General features: G+C 34.3%; 1 protein-coding gene across 1 annotated transcript in view; it reads right to left on the bottom strand.

The window, feature by feature from the left end:
* PBRM1 (polybromo 1) overlaps positions 1-19484 on the bottom strand; it is a 99737-nt gene that overhangs the window by 12934 nt on the left and 67319 nt on the right. The window contains 5 exon segments of the mRNA XM_015593672.2: positions 10462-10619; positions 11729-11874; positions 16875-17138; positions 17769-17926; positions 18804-18989. Of these exon segments, the coding sequence (XP_015449158.2) occupies positions 10462-10619; positions 11729-11874; positions 16875-17138; positions 17769-17926; positions 18804-18989 (912 nt within the window).

The raw sequence follows: 19484 nt of genomic DNA, 5'->3' as shown, positions 1-19484 counted from the left end.
AAAAAGTAAATTGGACAGAAGTTAGAATAAATTATGGTCATAGCTAACAATTATTTAAAATTTTTATTTTTGAATTAATAAAATCATCTGATTCAAAATCAGAAGACAGAGTATACAGAAGCACAGACATGTAGATCAATGGAATAGAAAAGTATAGAAACAAACTGATATAATCGGGTTTTTAATTAATCAGCAAGGGTACCAAGACAATTCAATGGGGAAAGCATAGTCTCTTCGACAGATAAGTCTTGGAACAACTGGATTTTAACATGCAAAAGAACTGAGTTAGAACCTTACCTCATACCAAATATAAAAATTAACTCAAATGTATCAAAGATCTTAACTGTAAGAGACACAACTATAAAACTCTTAAAAGAAAACATAGGCATAAATTTTAAAAGAAAACATAGGTGTGACCATAGGCAATGGTTTCACAAAATCACAAGCAATCAAGACGGGGAAAAAATGGCATAGATGGTAGAGGCTTTGTTCATCCCTCTTGTGACCAAATCAAAGTTCTGACAGAAACACAGGGCAAACAGCAAGGAAAGTCACCTGGGATCTAGACGAACAGAAGCACTACAACTAAGGAGAGAAATAATTAATCATCCTGCAACAGTAGGAGGTAGGAGCGGGCAAAGACACGAGGCTGCCTGGTCCTGCGGCTGAGTGGGACAGAAGCTATGGCAATGGCGGCCAGCAGCTGCAGATACTTCTTAAAGGGGCCATGTCCGCAAGTGGACTTTTGCAGTGATGGACCTGCTCGCTCTAAGCACCAGTGCCAGGTTGGCTGCCGTGGCGGGGGGTGGGACCAGGGGCACCAGGGACTTACAGGGGAACACTGAGGTGTCAAAGCGAGGGCCAGAGGCAAGGATCTCTCCTGGGCAGAAGTGCCAGCAGTATCCATTATTCCTCTATAGAGCACCACCCATTTCCGCCCTCTCCTTCCACCCCCCACCCCAGTGTGAGGACACAGTGCCACCACAGCTGAGTCTTCCTCGAACTGGATAACAGAAGTCTCTCCACCCAGAGGATTCCCTGAAACTCCTCCTCATGGCCCCACCCAAGCCACATCCAGTTGTGTCCTCGGTGAGTCTGGTGTTCCCTGCTGAGCAGCACCAGACTCATACTGGAGGCAGCTGGCCTCAGTTTCTGGTGTGGTTTCTTGAGGCAACTATATGCACCGCATCTGTGGATTGCTTGTTGAGTCTTAACAAGTGGTCCCAGAGGGGAACAGGCTTGGGCTAAATTTGGCCTGCAGCTGAACCCCTCCCAGGACTGAGCCACTGGACACCTACTAGACAAAGCCACGCTAATAATACCAGGAGATTGAGGAACTTTGCTTAGTACATAGAAACAGACACAGAAAGGCGGCCAAAATGGGAAGACAAAGAAACAAAAACCATATGAGAGAATAGAACAGAGATCCAGGAATAATAGAGTCAAGCAATCTAAAATGCAGAGTTCAAAACACTGGTTATAAAGATGATCAATGAACTTAGGGGAAGTGTAGATGAATTCAGTGAGAACTTTAACAAAGAAAAAAAAAACAAAAATGGAAATGGAAATTATAAAAGGGAATCAGTCAGAAATGAAGAACACATTGTCTGAGATGAAGAGTATATTACAGGGAATAAACAGAGTGGATAAAGAAGAGGATCGAACCACCAATATAGAGGATGGGGAAGCCAAGGACACTCAAACCGGAACGGCAAGAAAAAGAAGCGAAGACTATAATAATTTAAGGAGTCTATGGAATACAATTAAATGTAAAAATATCCATGTCATAGGGGTAACTGAAGGAAAACAAGAAATTGAAGAGCTATTTGAAGAAATAATGATAGAAAGCTTCCCTAACTTGGTGAAGGAAATAGACATAAAACCCCAGGAAGTTCTGAGAGTCCCAAAAGAGGAAGCCAAAGAGGCCCATACCAAGACACATCATAATTAAAATGTCAAAGGTTAAATACAAAGAGAGAATCTTAAAAGCAGCAAGAGAAAAGCAGTTAGTTACCTACAAGAAACTATGCAAGACAGAAGGACTTCGCACAAAACATTCAACGTGATGAAAACCCAGGATCCTACAACTAAGAATACTTTATCCAGCAAAGCTATCATATAGAGTTGAAGGAAAGATAAAGAGCTTCCTAGACAAAAAATAAGCTAAAGGAATTTATCAACACCAAGCCAGTATTACAGGAAATGCTGGAGGGACTTCTTTAAGAAGAAAAAACATGTATTAAAAACAGGAATAAAGAATGGATAAGAAAACAAGACCCCTACATATGCTGCCTACAAGAGACTCATTTCAGATTAAAAGACACACAGACTAAAAGGAAGGGGATGGAAGAAGATATTGCCTTGATGGACCTACATGGTATTGCACTGAATGAAATGGGTTGGATAGAGAAAGACAAGTATTGCATGATTTCACGTACAAGTGGAATCTAAAGAAAATAAAACAACAACAAAAATGGAAAAAACTCGTAGATACAGAGACTATTTTGAGGGCTACTAGATGGGAGGAAGATTGAGGGGATGGCAAAAAAGGGCAAAGCGATTAAGAAGTACAAGTGGATAATTACAAAACAGACATGGCGATATAAAGTGTAGCATAAGGAAAATAGTTAATAATGTAATAAATATGTAAGGGAACCAGATTTAGTAGGGTGATCACTTTGAGTTATATATATCTCTAATCACTTTGCTGTACAACTGAAACCAATATTTTATTGTATGCCAACTATAATTGAAAGAAAAAACTTCAATAAATTATACAATGTAAATACGAGCAACTAATTGTCTATTATATTTCAATAAAGCTGGGAAGAAAATCACAAGCAATCAAATAATGTAAGATAAACTGGACTTTATCAAAATTAAAAATTTTGTGCTTCAAAAGACACTATCAAGAAAGTGAAAAGACAAACCACGGAACAAAAGAAAATATTTACGAATTATATCTCTGGTAGAGTCAGTATCCAGAATATATAAAAAACTCCTATAACTTAATAACAAGACAAATAACCCAATTAAAAACAGGCAAAGGATGTGAATAGACACTTCTCCAAAGAAGATATACAAATAGTCAATAAGCACTTGAAAACATCATTAATCATTAGAGAAATGCAAATCAAAACCACATGAAATACCACTTCAAACCCATGAGGACAGCTATTACAAAAAAAAAGAAGAAAATAACAAGTGTTGGCAAGGATGCAGAGAAACTGGAACTCTGTACATTGCTGGTAGGAATGTAAAACGGTACAGCTGCTGTGGAAAACAACTGGGCAATTTCTCAATAAGTTAAATAGAGTTGATACATAATCCCGCAATTCTAAGTACCCAAAAGAAATGAAAGCAGGGACTCAAATAGATATTCGTACACCAATATTCATGGCAGCATTATTTACAATAGCCAAAAAGTAGAAACCACCCAAATGTTCATCAACAGATAAACAAAATGTTATATATATATAATGGAATATAATCAGCCTTGAAAAGGAATAAAATTTTGATGCATGCTATACCATGAATGAATTGTGAGAACATTACGCTAAGTGAAATAAGCTAGACACAAAAGGACAAATATTCCACTTATACGAAGTACCTAGAATAGACAAAATTCAAAGGCAGAGAGTAGAACACATATTACTAGGGGCTGGGACAAGGGGAAATGGGTAGTCATTGCTTAATGGGAACAGAATTTCATTTGGGATGAAGAGTTCTAGAAATGGATAGTGATGATGGTTGCACAATACTATCAATGAACTTTATGTGACTGACTTGTAGGTAAACTTAAAATGTTGCATTTTATGTTATGTATATTTCCTGCAATCAAAAAAAGCTTACACATGGTAGTATATTGCTTATATTGTTTTAGACCTAAATTTTGTTTCAAAATAATATATCTTGAGATTAGTTACTGGTATTAATATACTGTATTTCTTGAAATTAGCTCCCTATTGATGGACATTTAGGTTGTTTTCAATGTTTGCACTCTCACTGCAGCAAAACAATGCTAATATAAATAATTTAAGACATACATTAATTTGCACATAGGTAAATACATTTGAGGTATAAATTTCTAGAAGTACAAAAATTGGGTTAAAGGGTATGTACACTTTAATTTTTATAGGTATTAGCAAATTACCTTCCATAGAGGTTGTATTAACTCATAAACCCAGAACAAAGTGAGTGAATGCTGCTTCCCTATGTTTGTAGTAGTAACAAACATCTGAATCTTTAACAATTTGATAAGTAATCAAAAAAAAAAAAAAAAGCAGCACATGGGTAGTTTTAATTTTCATTTCTCTAATGGCTGAAGATGAGCATATTTTCATTTAAATCACTGGTAATTTCTTTCTGCTCTCTTATCCGTTGCCCATTTTTCTGTTGAATATTGATATTTTATAATTGTTTTATAGGAGATCTTCACATGAGTGAAATTTGATCTTCGTCTATGATATACTGCAAATATTTTCCCAAAGTTGTAATTTTTCTTTGCTTCTGCCAGTTTTGGTTATGCAAACATTTTCAACTTTTACACAGTTGAATTTATAAATCTTTTCTTGTATGGGTTCTGGGTTCCCTTCCCATCATTTCTTTTTGTATCTTTGCTGCTTCATTTTATATTTACTTAAACCTGTAATTCATCTGGGAATTTATTTTGAAGTTGATGAGAAGGATAGAGAAAATTTCATTTTTTCCAAATGGTTATCGTTTCCAAATATCAGTTAGAGAAAATCCATCTTTTCTCACTTATCTGGGAAGCCACCTTTATCATAAATTAAATTATATTTGGGTCTACTGCTGAACTTTCTATTCTATTCAAATAATCTGTTAACTCATATGTCATGTAAATAATCTTAACTATTGTAGTGTTATGTTTTAATAGACACCCTACCCTTCACTATGCTTTTCATAATTTTCCTGATTTTTACTTTCTTTTTTGACATGATTTTAAAATTCAGTTTATTTAGTCCCAACTTCTCATAAGAAAATTTCCATTGGTATATCTATTGAGATTGTATTAAAGATTCATTTAGGGAGAATAAACATCTCTATGATGTTGAGACTTAGCCAATCAAGCACATGGTATGCTTTTCAATTCATTCAAGCAATCCCTTTTAAATGCATTAAAAGTAGCATTTAAAAACGTTCTTTATACAGATGTGGCACAAATCTTGCTAAATTTATTCCAAGGTATTTTAATTTTTATTATTATTGACAATTTTAAGGCAATTGATTTGTTACTAGTTTAATACTCAAACCAGCTTACTTCTTTTGTTGTGTGCCATGGTTTCATAGTTGATTCTCTTTTCATCTCCGTAGTCCTTATTTTATAATTCTCTTTCTTACTTTTAACTGCACTGGCTAGTACCTCTAGAACAATGTTAAGTAAGTGATAAAGACATCCTTATTTTATTCTTGACCTTAATAGGAGTGTTCATAATAACAATTTAGCAAACATGTAAAACATGTAAAAAAAGGTCAGAAACATTTCAGAAGCTTAAAACAGCTATAGTTACTATCATTGCCATGGAGTTACATAGCAATTTACTTACATAATCCAAAGACTTTAAAATTCAGAGAAGGAACAGTTACTATTTTCCATATTTCACAGAAGGAAAAATAATTTGGAAAAGGTAAAAATTCTGTTCACAGCTAAAGAATAAAAATGACCAGTGGCTCTGGAATGGATGTGGTATCTCTGTACCCTGACTTGGGGTTCCTACCAGGCCCTCAAAAGACAGAGAAAAGATAAAAATTTAGAAGGCATCATTTGATAAAGCATAAAAAATTTATAAAAACCTGCTGGATTCTGACTGAAACTGCAATGAATCTATAAATCAATTTGGGGAGAAATGACATTTTTATAATACTGAGTCTTCCACCTACGAACGTGATGAATCACTTCATTTTTTATGTCTTCTTTAATTTCTCTCATTAAGTGTGTGTATAGAAGTCTTATATATCTTTTTAAAAATTTATTCCTAGGTACTGAATGTAAATGGCATATTTTTAAAATTTAACTTTCTAACTGTTCATTGATGGTAAATAGAAATATAGGTGATGTTGGTATTTTCATGTATTAATTCTAAAAGCTTATCTGAATGTCTCTTGGGGTTTCTGTGAACCTAATAATGTCTTTGCAAAAATTAATTTATGTTTTTTTCCTTTCTAATCTTTAAGAACCTTTTATTTTTCTTGGTTTACTAAGAACAGATTTTCAGTTAATACAGCATTAAAAAATATCTACTATGAAGAAAACAGAACCTGCAACTAAATTAAGAATTGGAATGTTTCTGGAGCCCAAATTCCTGAAGATTTTACCAGCAAAATGTCTAAGGGTAGAAGCACTCTCTGCCAGGTGTGGCCATGCTCATTCGCAAATACAACTTCTATGTGACCATTTGATTACCATTTAAGTTACTGAAGACAATTCTTAATAGAACTGAACAAAAAGCAGAAGAATAATAGTTAGGAAAATGGAACAATCTCCTAAGTGAAATGGGCCTGCCAGATCTATATTACAGATGAAAAAAAATTATATGATCCCTAGTTATCTTTAAAACTTTGTTTCAGAGAGACAAAAAATTAAGTTTACATTCGGCAGGGTGTACAGTTAACACAACGAAATTTTAAGTCCAAGTCTTAAATTTAAACATTTTAAATTATTACTCTCTACAGAAACAAATGAAAGAAAGCTCTGCTTCCTTGCATTCAAAAGTCAATATATAATGTGCCAAACCCCTTCTTCTTCCTTGGGGGGTTATAGTGAAATCCCACAAACTGGGCTAAAATCCCATTTTGTACCACTAGATACATTTTCTTTTGGGGTTTATCTCAAGATGAAGTAACCATACATCTCGCTGTATGCCTGTTGTCTTGCTTAATGTTCTTAGCACCTCCTTACACTTTCGAAAGTGTCCCAGTTGGCTGTAAACCAATTGACAATCCTAATAATAGTACAGGATTAGAAGTGAGAAGACCTAGGTTTTTGTTCTGGCCCATTTCTTGGAGAGTAACTTCACCATTCTGAGGATATCAGCATTTTCATATAGGTCATGGTGAGAAATAAATAAGATTCTGTATATAAAATTAGTTTATAAACTATAGAATGCAACACATTTTAACAGGCATTTTTAAAAACAAATGGTGTCAATGAAAACTGTGGAGTAGGGAGATCCAAGGGCCATTCCTTCACTGAAACACAGAAAAGCTAGCAAATACTGTCAGAATCAACATTATCAAAACTCTGGAAAATGGCCAAAGGTTTACAGCAACCAAGTGAATGCTTAACCAAGAAAAGAAGAGACTGAAACCTGGCAGGAGACCTCTGTGGAATTTTAACTTAACCTCTCCCCATCCCCTCTTTCTGGCTCAGGGGCAGTCTTGAAGATGATAGCCTATGTTCCTGGTATGAGTTTCTGGTGCTGCAGGGAGTAGAGCAGTCTTTGTTCTCAAAGAACTGTGGTTGTCTGTTTTGACCTGTTGGGTGGCTTCCTGAAGAACTAATACCTTCATTCTAATACCTTCATTTCATCTGACTTGGATTTATTTTCTTTTTGGAAAATTTCGAAAGGCAGAGAAGTAGCTTTGATACTTTTGTTGAAAACATTTAAAGGCAAAAGAACCAGCTGCTGCCAGCTGAGGCAAAGGATATCAGTTGAGGCAAGCAGCACACATGCTGAAAAGCTTGGGAGAAAAAGCTGAGGAGTAAGTTTTGAAAAGCTTCCACATATTCCTGGGAACCTAGAAAGCCATGCATGTGCCATGGTCAGAGTGCGTGCTCAGAAAAGACCTAAGAAGGCCCTAAGCTCTCACCTTTGCCTGGCTGTTAAGCCTTGCGGAAGCAGGAAGTAAAGGCAAAGGAAGAGCTGTAAACTGGGCTGAGTGTTGAACGTGTGTTCCAATACAGACATAGTACCCAGTTGCAAAGACTGGGAATATTTTTGTTTTTTGATCCAAGCACTTAAGAAAATCTGTTAAGTCACTAGCTAACCACTAAGCTAGCAGAACGGAGATTTCAGCAACCACACACAACAAAAAACACGATCTTTTGAAAATAGTTTAAAGTCACTAAACAAGCAAATACAATCCACAATGAGGAGTAATGAGAAAGCCTGCAGAGGGGGGGAAAATCTAAGTTTCGGAGTTATCACATAATATTTAAGCTATCCAGTTTTCAACAAAAAAATATGAGGCATATGAAGAAACAAGAAAGTATGGTCCATTCACAGGATAAAAAGAAATAAACAGATACTGTCTCTAAGGAAGCCCAGATGTTGAACTTACTAGACAAAGACCTTAAATCAAATATCTTAAATATGCTTAAAGAGCCAAAGGAAACCATGGTCAAAGAAGTAAAGGAAACCAGAATGATGTCTCACCAAATAGAGAATAATAATATAGAGATAAAAATTGTAAACACTAAATAGAAATTCTGGAGTTGAAATGTACAATAATTAAAATGAAAAATTCGTTAGAGGGGTTCAACAGAAGATTTGAACAGGTAGAAGAATCAGTGAACTTGAAGACAGGTCAACTGAAATTATCAGTATGAAGAACAGAAAGAAAAGGAAAATGAAGAGTCTAAGAGACCTGTGACAGACCATTAAGCATACCAACATAGGCATCATGGGAGTCTTGGAAGGAGAACAGAGAGAAAGGAGCAGAAAAAAATATTTGAAGGAGTAGTGGTGAAAAACTTCCCAAATCTGACGAAAGATGTTAAAGAAAAACAACTGCCAATGGAGACTTCTATATCCAGCAAAAGTATCCGTCAATAATGAAGGAGGAATTACGATATTTCCAGATAAACAAAAGATGAGGAAGTTTGTTGCTAGCAGACCTGTTCTACAAGACATGCTAAAAGGAGTCCTTCAAGCTGAAATGAAAGGACATTAGACAATAACTTGAAGCCACACACACACACACACACGTGCGCATGCATGCACACACAAACACCAGTAAAGATAACCACCTAGGTAAACATAAAGCCAGTATTATATTTTTAGTTTGGAAGGCCTCCTTTTTTCTCTGCAAGATTTTAAAGACAAATGCATAGCAAAAATCAGAAATCTATGTTAACGAGCACACAAAGTATTAAGATGTAATTTCTGACAATAGTGTAAAGGGGAAGGGATGAAGCTGTAGAGCTGAATGTCTGTATACTATTGAAGCTAAGTCAGTGTTAATTCAAAATAGACTATCATAAATTTAAAATGTAATCTGCATGGTAATCACTAATAGTTAAAAAACAATAAATGATATGGTTGCCCTAGCCAAAGGAGACTTCAGTCTCACCTTTGTTATGCATCCCTTGAGTTTCCAGGCTGGGTTTACACTAGGGAGTAAGGCTCTAGGGCACTGCTTTAGTCTGGATCACAAGTTAAAAGGAAGACATTCTCTGCTGCAAAAACTCAAGAAGGATTTAATAACTTTGCTAGTCTTTGCTCCCTCTCCCCAGGATGGGAGGAAGAAAATGTGTTGAACTACCAGGTCATTCAGACATTTTTACTACATCTGATTCTGAAAAAATTCACAACACCAAAAATAATCAAAACATTGAAGTGATCAAAGTCTAAGTGTAAAATACTTTTTAATCTGCAAGTTTCCTTTTAGTCATAAGCATGGTGGCTGCTTCTTTATAACCATATGTAATCAATACAAAGCTTGTGACCAGCAACCTTTTGCAAAACCATTCCAAAAGATGTAAAGAGTGCTGTAGTGTTCACTCAGGGCCAGAAGGAACACAATAGCTGAAAATGATGATAGTATATGATGTAAATAACTAGATCTGAGAAGCAGTATATCACTGTGAACACTCAGTAAAATGATATAACAGAAACCAGAACGCCTCTCTGCTCAGACCCCTCGCAGGACTTCTTATCCACTCCAAACCCAAACTCTGCACTGTCTATAAGACCTACCATGACTGGGTGCCTAGACACCTCAGAAGGCTCATTCCCTGTCACACACTCCATGCCCTGCTCCAACCACCTGGTTTGCTTATTGTGTCTCAAACATGCCTGAATACTTTACTTTGCCTTAAAGTCTTTGCATTTGGAGTTTGCTGTGCCTAAAAGGAGTAAAATCTCAGGTATTTAAACAGTTTTCTTCCTCATCTCCTTTAGGGCTCTACTCACATGTTACCTATCAGAGAAGCTTTTGCTGACCACATTACCTAAAACAGGACAACCCCTCAATATTAATCTCTAACCTCTTCCTCTGCTTTATTCTCATTCATAGTCCTAAGTACTACCTGATGTTCTATATATTTAATGTTAATTTACTGACTTTCCAACCTCTGTCTCATTGTAAGTCTCTAAAAGAGCAGAGACTTTGGTATGTTTATTGCTGTATACCTAGCACTGATAACATTGCCTAGCACAGAAGTATTCAATCAACTGTTATGGAATGAATGTGATTAAATTAAATGGCATAAATACCTACCCAGAATACATGTCATGGGGCAGGTCTCTTCCAGATTACTCAGAAATACTTCTTTTTTGTAGAACATTTTTGTGGGCTCATGTTCCGTCTCTTCTGGGTGAATGAAGATGGGGCCATAAAAATATGCAGCTCCATCTCGGACCCATACTTTTTCAATTCTTGGGGGAAAAAAGGAGAAATTCCATTAAAATAGAATTCTGATGAGTTTCATTCTTGAAGCTAATAAAAATTCCATTAACCAAAAACTTAATGATATACAGAAGAGTTTCATTGGCTGTTTTCATAAGACAATTTCCTTAATTTTTTCCCCTTTAAGCACATGAAAAGATATTTGGAAAAAAAAGAAATGAACATTTGGCTATTCATTCATGTGAGGAAAAAAATATTTTAACATAATATATACTATACACTTTACTTATTCACATTTTTTGTCTTCCAACTAGAACAAACATTCACAGGACTAAGGATATGTCTGTTGTATTCACTAATATATCCTCAAACCCTGGCAAACAGTAGGTGTGTAATAAATGATTAGTGAATGATGAACAAATATGATGAGAAAACTGAAGCTCAGAGAGGTAGATCATTTGCCTAAGGACATGAAACTAGCAGAGCTGGGACTTAAATCAAGATCTCTTGGAACCAACTACTATTCTTAAGCACTATCCTCTAATGCCCAACTCTGTACCTGACTCCTTTATATGCTGGTTTATACCATCCAACCATACTTTCATCCGTTTACTTGTTTTTCATATATCTGAGCCCTTACTATGTTTCACGCACTGTGTTTGGAAAAGGGGCTACAAAGGTGAACAAACAGAGAGAGTCCCTACTGTTAGGGCACTTGCAGGCTGGTACAGAAACCTGACAATAATATAATGTGGCATGCATTTCAAAGAGAAGGAAATAAATGGTGCTCAGAGAGTGTATAACAGGGAGACTTAACTCAGTCTGGAGGGGACAGGAGAGGCTTCCTTACGGAAGTGTCATTTCAAATTTAAGCTAAAGGAATTCACCACATGAAGTGGACAGGGAGACTTCTGGGTTGAGAGTTCAGTAAATGGTACAAGATTAAAAAGAGTAAATGGGAGGAATTTAAAAAAGGAAATACGGCTACAGGAAAAAGCAAGGCAAGTGTGGTGTGAGAGAAAGCTGGAAAAGTTACCTGGGGAGAGGCTTTTGTCTTTATCTTTAAGAGTGATGAATTTTTTAAACTGGCTCCACATCTCTCAGACCCAACCTCATTCCTACTACTTCAGTAACTCACCTGCCCACGCGAGGGCGCACCAGGCCATGGGACTTGATGAAGACACAGTCGCCAACCTTCAGCCACATGTCATTGTAACGGAGCTGCTCAAAGTAGTGGCAACCTGGTTCACCGTTTGACATTTCCACAGGGACATCTTCTTTTTCCTATGGTAAAGGAAACTGGTTGAAGACAGGCAGCTGACAATCAAAGAGTAGACAAAGAAAGTAAGAAAGGAAAACAGACTTTCCTTCATTATTAACTTAAAAGAAAAATAACCATAAATGGAAGTTTTGATGAAGAACCAAAAGATTAGGTTACTGAAATCAAACTAAGTCTTATCGAATATTTTACTTTAAATTTCTAGTTAATTTTCATAAAATGTTACTTCAAGATGCTTTTATACCCCTCTCCCTCCTTCTTCTATCTCCATATCCTTTAGCAAAAAAACACTGGAGAGGAATTAGTAGTATTCAGAAGCTGCCTGTTCGTGCATTATTAGAGTATAAGGAGCAAATTTTACAAGCTTCCTCTTCACATTTTCTGAGCTCTCAATTTCTTAATATTAACAATTAATAGATTTAAATTTTTTGTCATTTTGACTTATTCCAATATAGAAAGGAATAACATAACCTCTGTGACCTACACTCACATACATCGCTTTTGAATAAACTACAGGGTCTGTCACCTACTAACTGCTGTACATTGGCCAAATTACTTGACCTCTTATGCCTTAGTTTCCTCATTTGTAATATAAAGATAAGTGTGCCGATCAGATAGGATTGTTAGCAAGCTTAAATGACACAATCCATGTTAAGTACATAGAATAATGCCAGACTCATTAAAAGTGCATTCCTTATTGTTGTTTTATAGTCTTGGCAAAAAGAGACAAACTTCTAAATAATGGAAATAAAAAACATCATTTACTGGGAATCTAGCAGATAATGGGCAGAGTGCTAGGTATTTTAAATATATCAACTCTAAAATGTATAAAAGCAATGGGAACCCCAGAATCTTAAAATATTCGACTGCATCTCACTATCTCTCTGAGAATATCTGAAACTTAAAATAAAAAACTCAAAATGGATTAAAAGACTCAAATGTAAGACATGAAACCATAAAACTTCTAGAAGAAAACATAGGCAGTAAACTTTTTGACACTGTGCTTAGTAATATATTTGTTTTAATATTGGGCAAGGGTAACAAAAGCAAAAATAAACAAAAAAAGGCAACCTAAGTGGGAGAAGATATTTGCAAGTGATACGTCCAATATCCAAAATACATAAAGAACTCATATAACTCAACATCAAAAAAACAATCTGATTAAAAAAATGAGCAGAGGACCTGAACAGACATTTCTCCAAAGATATACAAATGGCCAACAGACAAATGAAAAAATGCTCAACATCACTAATCATAAAGGAAATGTAAATTAAAACTACATGAGATATCACCTCACACCTGTCAGAATGGCTATTATCAAAAAGATAACAAATAACAAGTACTGGCAAGGATGTGAAGAGAAGGGAACCCTAATGCACTGTTGGTGGTATTGCAAATTGGTGCAGCCACTATGGAAAACAGTAAGGAGGTTCCTCAAAAAAATAAAGAACTATCATACCATCCAGCAATTCCACGTCTGAGTATTTATCTGAAGAAAACAAAAGCACTAACTTGAAAAGATATTGCATCCCTGTGTTCACTGCAGCCAAGATATGAAAGCAACCTGTATCCGCCCACAGATAAAGAAAATGGAGTGTGTGTATATGTTGGAATACTACTCAGCCATACAAAAGAATGAAATCTTGTCCTTTGCAACATGGACAGACCTAGAGAGCATTACTCTAAGTGAAATAAGTGAGACAATGAAAGATAAATACTATGATTTCACTTATATGTGGAATCTAAAAAACAGAAGAAACAAAAGAAAACAGAAACAGCTTACAGACACAGAACAAAACTGATGGGTTTCCAGAGGGGTGGCTGAAAAGGTGAAGGGGATTAAGAGGTACAAACTTCCAATTATAAGATAAATAAGTCTTGAGGATGTAATGTACAAGACAGAAAATACAGCCAATAGTATCATAATAACTCTGTACAGTGACATAAGTGACTAGACTTATCATGGTGATCATTTCCTAAGTGTTGAATCACTGCTGTGTACCTGAAAATGATATAATCCTGTACGTAATCTATAATTAAAAAAAAGAATACCTTTATTTTTAGGAATGGGTTTTGTTCTAAAATAATTCTTTAAAAGAGTTCCTAGAATAACTTGTCTTGGCCATGCAATATCAAAATAATGAGAAAAAAGTAACTTATACATGGAGAGGATCCTGAGAACTTACAAATTCTAATAATAAAAATAAGAAATCTAAGTTAATTCCCACATTGGTGTCCACTGGTATTTCTTCTTTTAAAATTAATGTCTATAATTCTCATATATATTGGTAAAATGTAAGAAATCGCATGTGTTAGGACACTAAAATATAGATATTTTCCCCTTAGACAGTAAGAATTCGATTTTTTCCACTTTTTACTAACAATTTAAAAACTTTGTCTTTCTTGATTATATAAAAGAAGTATATTTGTTGGAAATAATTCAAACATTAGGGCATGTAAAACTTAAAAAACCAAAGTCTCCTGTGATGTATCCCCGGATAACCACCCAGTTTAAAATACAGTTTTTGCATGTTGTTTTCACATTCATATGTACAAATATATATTTTTTAGTTTTTTTTTTTTGAATAATGATGGAAACACATACTATTCTACAACCTATTACTTATTAACATCTTTTTTCCACATAACTTGGAAAATTTTCAATGTTACTATATTAGACCTACTTTATTCCTTTCATTGGCCGCACAGTTTGCATTATATGGATGTATGAGAACTTAATGCCTATTCATGGGCATTTGGGTTAGCCTAGGAATTTTGCTTTTACAAACAGTATCAACCCTTGAAGAAAATCCTTGGTGAGGACTATGTTGGAGCACATTCCCTTTCATTAAACTGCATGGTCAAAGGGAATGTCATCAATGGGAGATGAGAGTGTGGTGCCCCAGACAAGGCTGCATGTGTTATCAGTCTTTAGAACTCTTGCCAATATGTTAGGCATTTTAAAAACTATTAGATTAACACATTTTCTTATGTCTTTTGGATGCCTTCCTTCTATAAATGATCTGTTTTGTACTTTGCCCATTTTTCTAGATTTACTTTTCCCCTAGACTTCAAAGAGCTCTTTGAACATTAGAAATAGCAGTCCTTAGACTGTTTTATTAAACTAATTGATATTTTCAATTGCAAATTGATAAAATGATCAAAATGATTTTTTTCTTTTATGGCTACTGGGTTTTATATCAAGCACAGAAAGGACCCATCCCAAGCTTATAAATGAATAAAAGATTATAGGTAAATATAGCAAATGTACTTATGTTAGAAACTAGCACTGTTTTTTTTGTTTTTTTTTTTTTAATGTTTATACCTTATTTATTGTTGAATATAAAGTGAGGGAGAGTTCAGATTTTTTTTCATTTTTCTTTTTCAAATAGTTACCAGTTTTTCCAGTATCATTTGATTCCAACTTCTCTTGCTGATTTAAAATACTACCTTTATATTCTGGACTTCATTTAGGAAAAGCTTATTTCTTCCATTAGCTAGTCCTAAGCTAATAACTCATTTTTTAAAATGTAGTTATGTAAAATGTAATGTCTGTTAGTGCAAAATTCTTGATTATTCTTTTTTTCTTCTTTTTCTGGCAACTGCCACATATTTATTCTTTCATAAGAATGCTAGAATAATTTTGTCTAATTTCAAAAACAATTTACTCAAGTCTTTTACATCATTCAGTAAAATGATTGTCTTCTCACATGTTCTATATATTCCTTTTAAGGTTATTTCTTAATCTATTTTGTTGTTAATATGAATTAGATATTTTCTTCCATATATTTTTTCTAATAATTGCTAAAGTATGTTTTATGTTTTCATTTTACCTTTGAAAGTCTTAAGAATTATTTATATAAGAAAGCTATTGTATATAGAGTTTGAAATTTCTAATTGTTGAACTGTTTCAAAAACTTTTCAGTTAATCTCTCCCCCATTATCTGCAAAAATAATCTTGCCTCTTTATTGTCAACATTTTCATTACTTTTGTTTGTCTACATTGGCTACTTTCAGAAAAATATAAATAATGGTATAGGAAGCATCTCTGGAATGTGCATAATTTGAAAGGAAATTTCTTTTACAGGCTTTTTAGGCATGAGGTACAAAAATAATTTTTAAAAAATCACTTTGAGGAAATATCCAACTAAAAAGTTAAAGAAATCAAGACAGGTAGTATTCTTTAACAAATAATTTCTCCTTTAATCTATTAATATAATAAAATGTATTAGTGAGTTTTCCTAACTTTGAACAATTCTTACATTCTTAAAATGAACTCCCTTCTATTTGGTCAAATAATTTGATTTCACTTATAAAAATACTTTTCTCCTCAAGTATATTTTGCATCAATATTTGTGAGACTGAACTATAATTTTTGTTTTTATTTTGTCAGGCTTTGGAATCAAAATTATACTGGCTTTGAACAACAAACTGAGAAGTTTCTTTGTTCTCCGTGCTCTGAAATAATCTAAGCAACATTGTAATTATAGGTCTCTTAAAGGGTTAAAATAATCCACCTATGGAATTATCTGACCTGAGTACTTTGAGATTAGCTCTCTGACATTTTTAAAATTTTCTTCATGCTGTTGTCCACTATGTTAAAACTCTTCTATATTTCACTTTAGTAATTTGTAATTATCCTAGAAAATTATTTTATTTAGGTTTTCAAATTTATTAGTACAACTTTATTTTAAGTCTTTAAATTTCTTCCACATTTTGCATGTCTAAGCTTAATTCCCTTCTTTTTTATTCGGATAGTTGGTAGTATACCTCATTAAACTCATAAAAGTATTAGCAGAACTTGGATTTACTTTTAAATTCTACTGTTCTGTTTTCTAAGTATTAATTTCTGTCTTTCCTTTATAGTTTCCTTCTTTCTGCTGGGCTAAGGTTTTATATTGTTTTTCTTTTTCTAATGCTGAATTTGAATACTTCATTAATTTATTTTCTGGAATAGATATTTTGAAATGTGAAATTCTCTTCTGTGAGGCTATTATCTACAGACCTTTTCCAAGTTAAAACTTTCTTCGGTTCGACTGTCCTCTGAGTTGTCTGTGTTCTTCTCATCATCCCCTTTGTCTGCATTTGCAAATACAGAGGCCACTCGGACCACAGGCAAGGGTACATCTCGAGGAACAAATCTAACTGAGCTGATGGGCATGGTCCACAGTTTAATTTTCTTAAAAGATTTGGTCTTGGCAGAATACCGTGATTCACAGACAAAAACATCCTCATCACGAAAGTTTTCTGGGCATAATTTAAAGTATTCCTGGGGGAGATAAGAATAAAATTAGATGAATTTTTTGAAAAGTCATCATCCAAAAGAAACAAAAATACACACCAATCAAATGAACAAAAGTTAAACTGTTAAGACTTTCTGAAAGTTAACAACAAATGGTGAATGGCTAGGGATCTAGTAGTATTTTCTTACTTCAGAATGACTTTATTAAATATATACTCTTTAGCTTATTTTAGCCTAACAACTGCCTTTTTGAAAATATGTTAGTATTTCATACAGCTCTAATGCTCCTTAATGCTGTGGGCAGGGCTCATGTGCTTGTATCAGATAGATATACACAGAAAGTAACATTATTATCTAAAAACTGCTACACTGCCAGTTTATAATGATCTTTCCAAAAATGTTATCCTTAAAAATTAGCCCGCCGATATAAAAAAATTTAAGCTGATTATATACAGCTACATAGTGGAAGCAACAAATAGTCTTTACCTTTATATTCAACTTAATTTCTTCTTAAATCTATGTACAGCCATATGAACACAGCTTAAAATTTTTTTCAAACAGTTTAAAACAGAACTTCTAATTTTGTAAATATAAACTTTTTGTTTGTAAGTTTTATTCTCTTGGGATGATTTATACTTTGGAACTAAAGTTTCTTACCTTGACAAACATGACCACACATTTTCCCAGAATTTTGCTAACGGGAACTTTATTGTAATAGTCACTCTTAAAAACTTCTTTTTCTAGAAATTTTCGTGTAGCCAGATGGAATGTTTCATTTGGCCGATAAAACCAACAGCCATATAACCATTTTTCGCCTCAAAAACAAAAAGAGGGAGAGAATTTACCATTAACAGAAACCACATACACTTTGCAAAATGAGCAAATACTTCATCCATTCTGTCATGGCCGGAACCTACCAATGTGCTTTTTTAGGCCACGGTTCCTTAATCTAATCATCTTAAAAGCAATAATACTTTAAAATAATGAAGTATAACAAGGTCTAAAAGTGCTGCTTCCCCCTCATATTAAAAGGTGTATGAAATACAGAATGAGGAAGGTGATGAGATTTGCTCTACTATGCTAGGGTCAGGACACAACTAAAGCTGTGTGCTTTAATAAGGATACAGATATACTGAAGGACATATTTAGCACTCAGGTGAAAGAATACAAAACTATTTCATATGAATGGCTGAAAGAAATGAATTGCTTGGATCACATTTCTGCCTGCTTTTGGCTTCGTTAACTCCCATTCATTCTTCATGTTTCAAATTAAAGGCAACTGTTCTAGGAAGCCTTTTCAAAATCAAATTCTAAGCCAAGGCACATGTCTCTCTATAATAATTTGTGATTTTTACTGAAGTGGTTTTGCCAGGGGCAAAACATGAGCCCTTTGTTCCTCTGAATCTCTGCCATCTTACAGAGTGTGGCTCATGGTGTATTTTTAATAAATAGCAGTTGAACGAATAATTCTCAATCAGACTTCAAGTAGTCATTACACTGCTTTTGATTCAACTATGCCACTGCTCCATAGTGCCAAATCCTATATTTTTCATATAGTGGGTGCTTATTTATAGATTGTAGAACTATTATTAGAAGATAAAAAATGTCTGAGTTATAATTTTCTTTCCTGAGGACCAAGAAGTAAAACAGTCACATTTCACTAACCTGTCCTTTGATTTAAAATAAACTTACCAGCAGAATCTTCCCACAGCCTTTCAATACAGACTATATGTGGTTGTAGGTTGGCTTCTGCAGGCTCCACATAGACATAATCTCCAACATGGTACATGCTGTTCTTAAAGCTGCAGTCTTGGCTGTATGTGCGATGTAAGCCTGAGAGACCTGCAGAACCTGAGGAATCTTCACTCTTTTCAGCCTCTTAGGTAAAAATGACAGAAGATTCTCATTAAAGGGATGTTGTAATTAGATGTAGGATTCAAACAACACATACTAATACATACTAATTCTTTTCTAGACATTCAAAGGCATGATTCAAGACAAAGAGTATCATATCCACATTCCCAATAGCCTCTATTCAAAATTACCTTCTTGAATTACAACCAACTGCCATTAATTTGAATAATTACATAAAGGATCTACAAAATAATTATTATAATAACATAAGCTCCATGTAGTCATTCTGGATACAGAAAGGTATAAGGAATTAAACAGTTCATTTGGAAATCATGTAATCCTAGAGATAATCTCATATGTACTTCATCTGCATCTTAATGCCTCAGAAATTTTTTTCTCTAATAGTTATTACATGGCTATGGCACAACTAACGGAATCTTAGAATTGAGGAAATATGCAATATGTACATTACATAATATACTATAAACTGTATATGTATACACTTAATATATCATGAAC

This window comes from Pteropus alecto, unplaced genomic scaffold (assembly GCF_000325575.1).
Source record: "Pteropus alecto unplaced genomic scaffold, ASM32557v1 scaffold75, whole genome shotgun sequence".
Taxonomy (NCBI): domain Eukaryota; kingdom Metazoa; phylum Chordata; class Mammalia; order Chiroptera; family Pteropodidae; genus Pteropus; species Pteropus alecto.
This window is presented reverse-complemented; position numbering and strand designations above follow the sequence as displayed.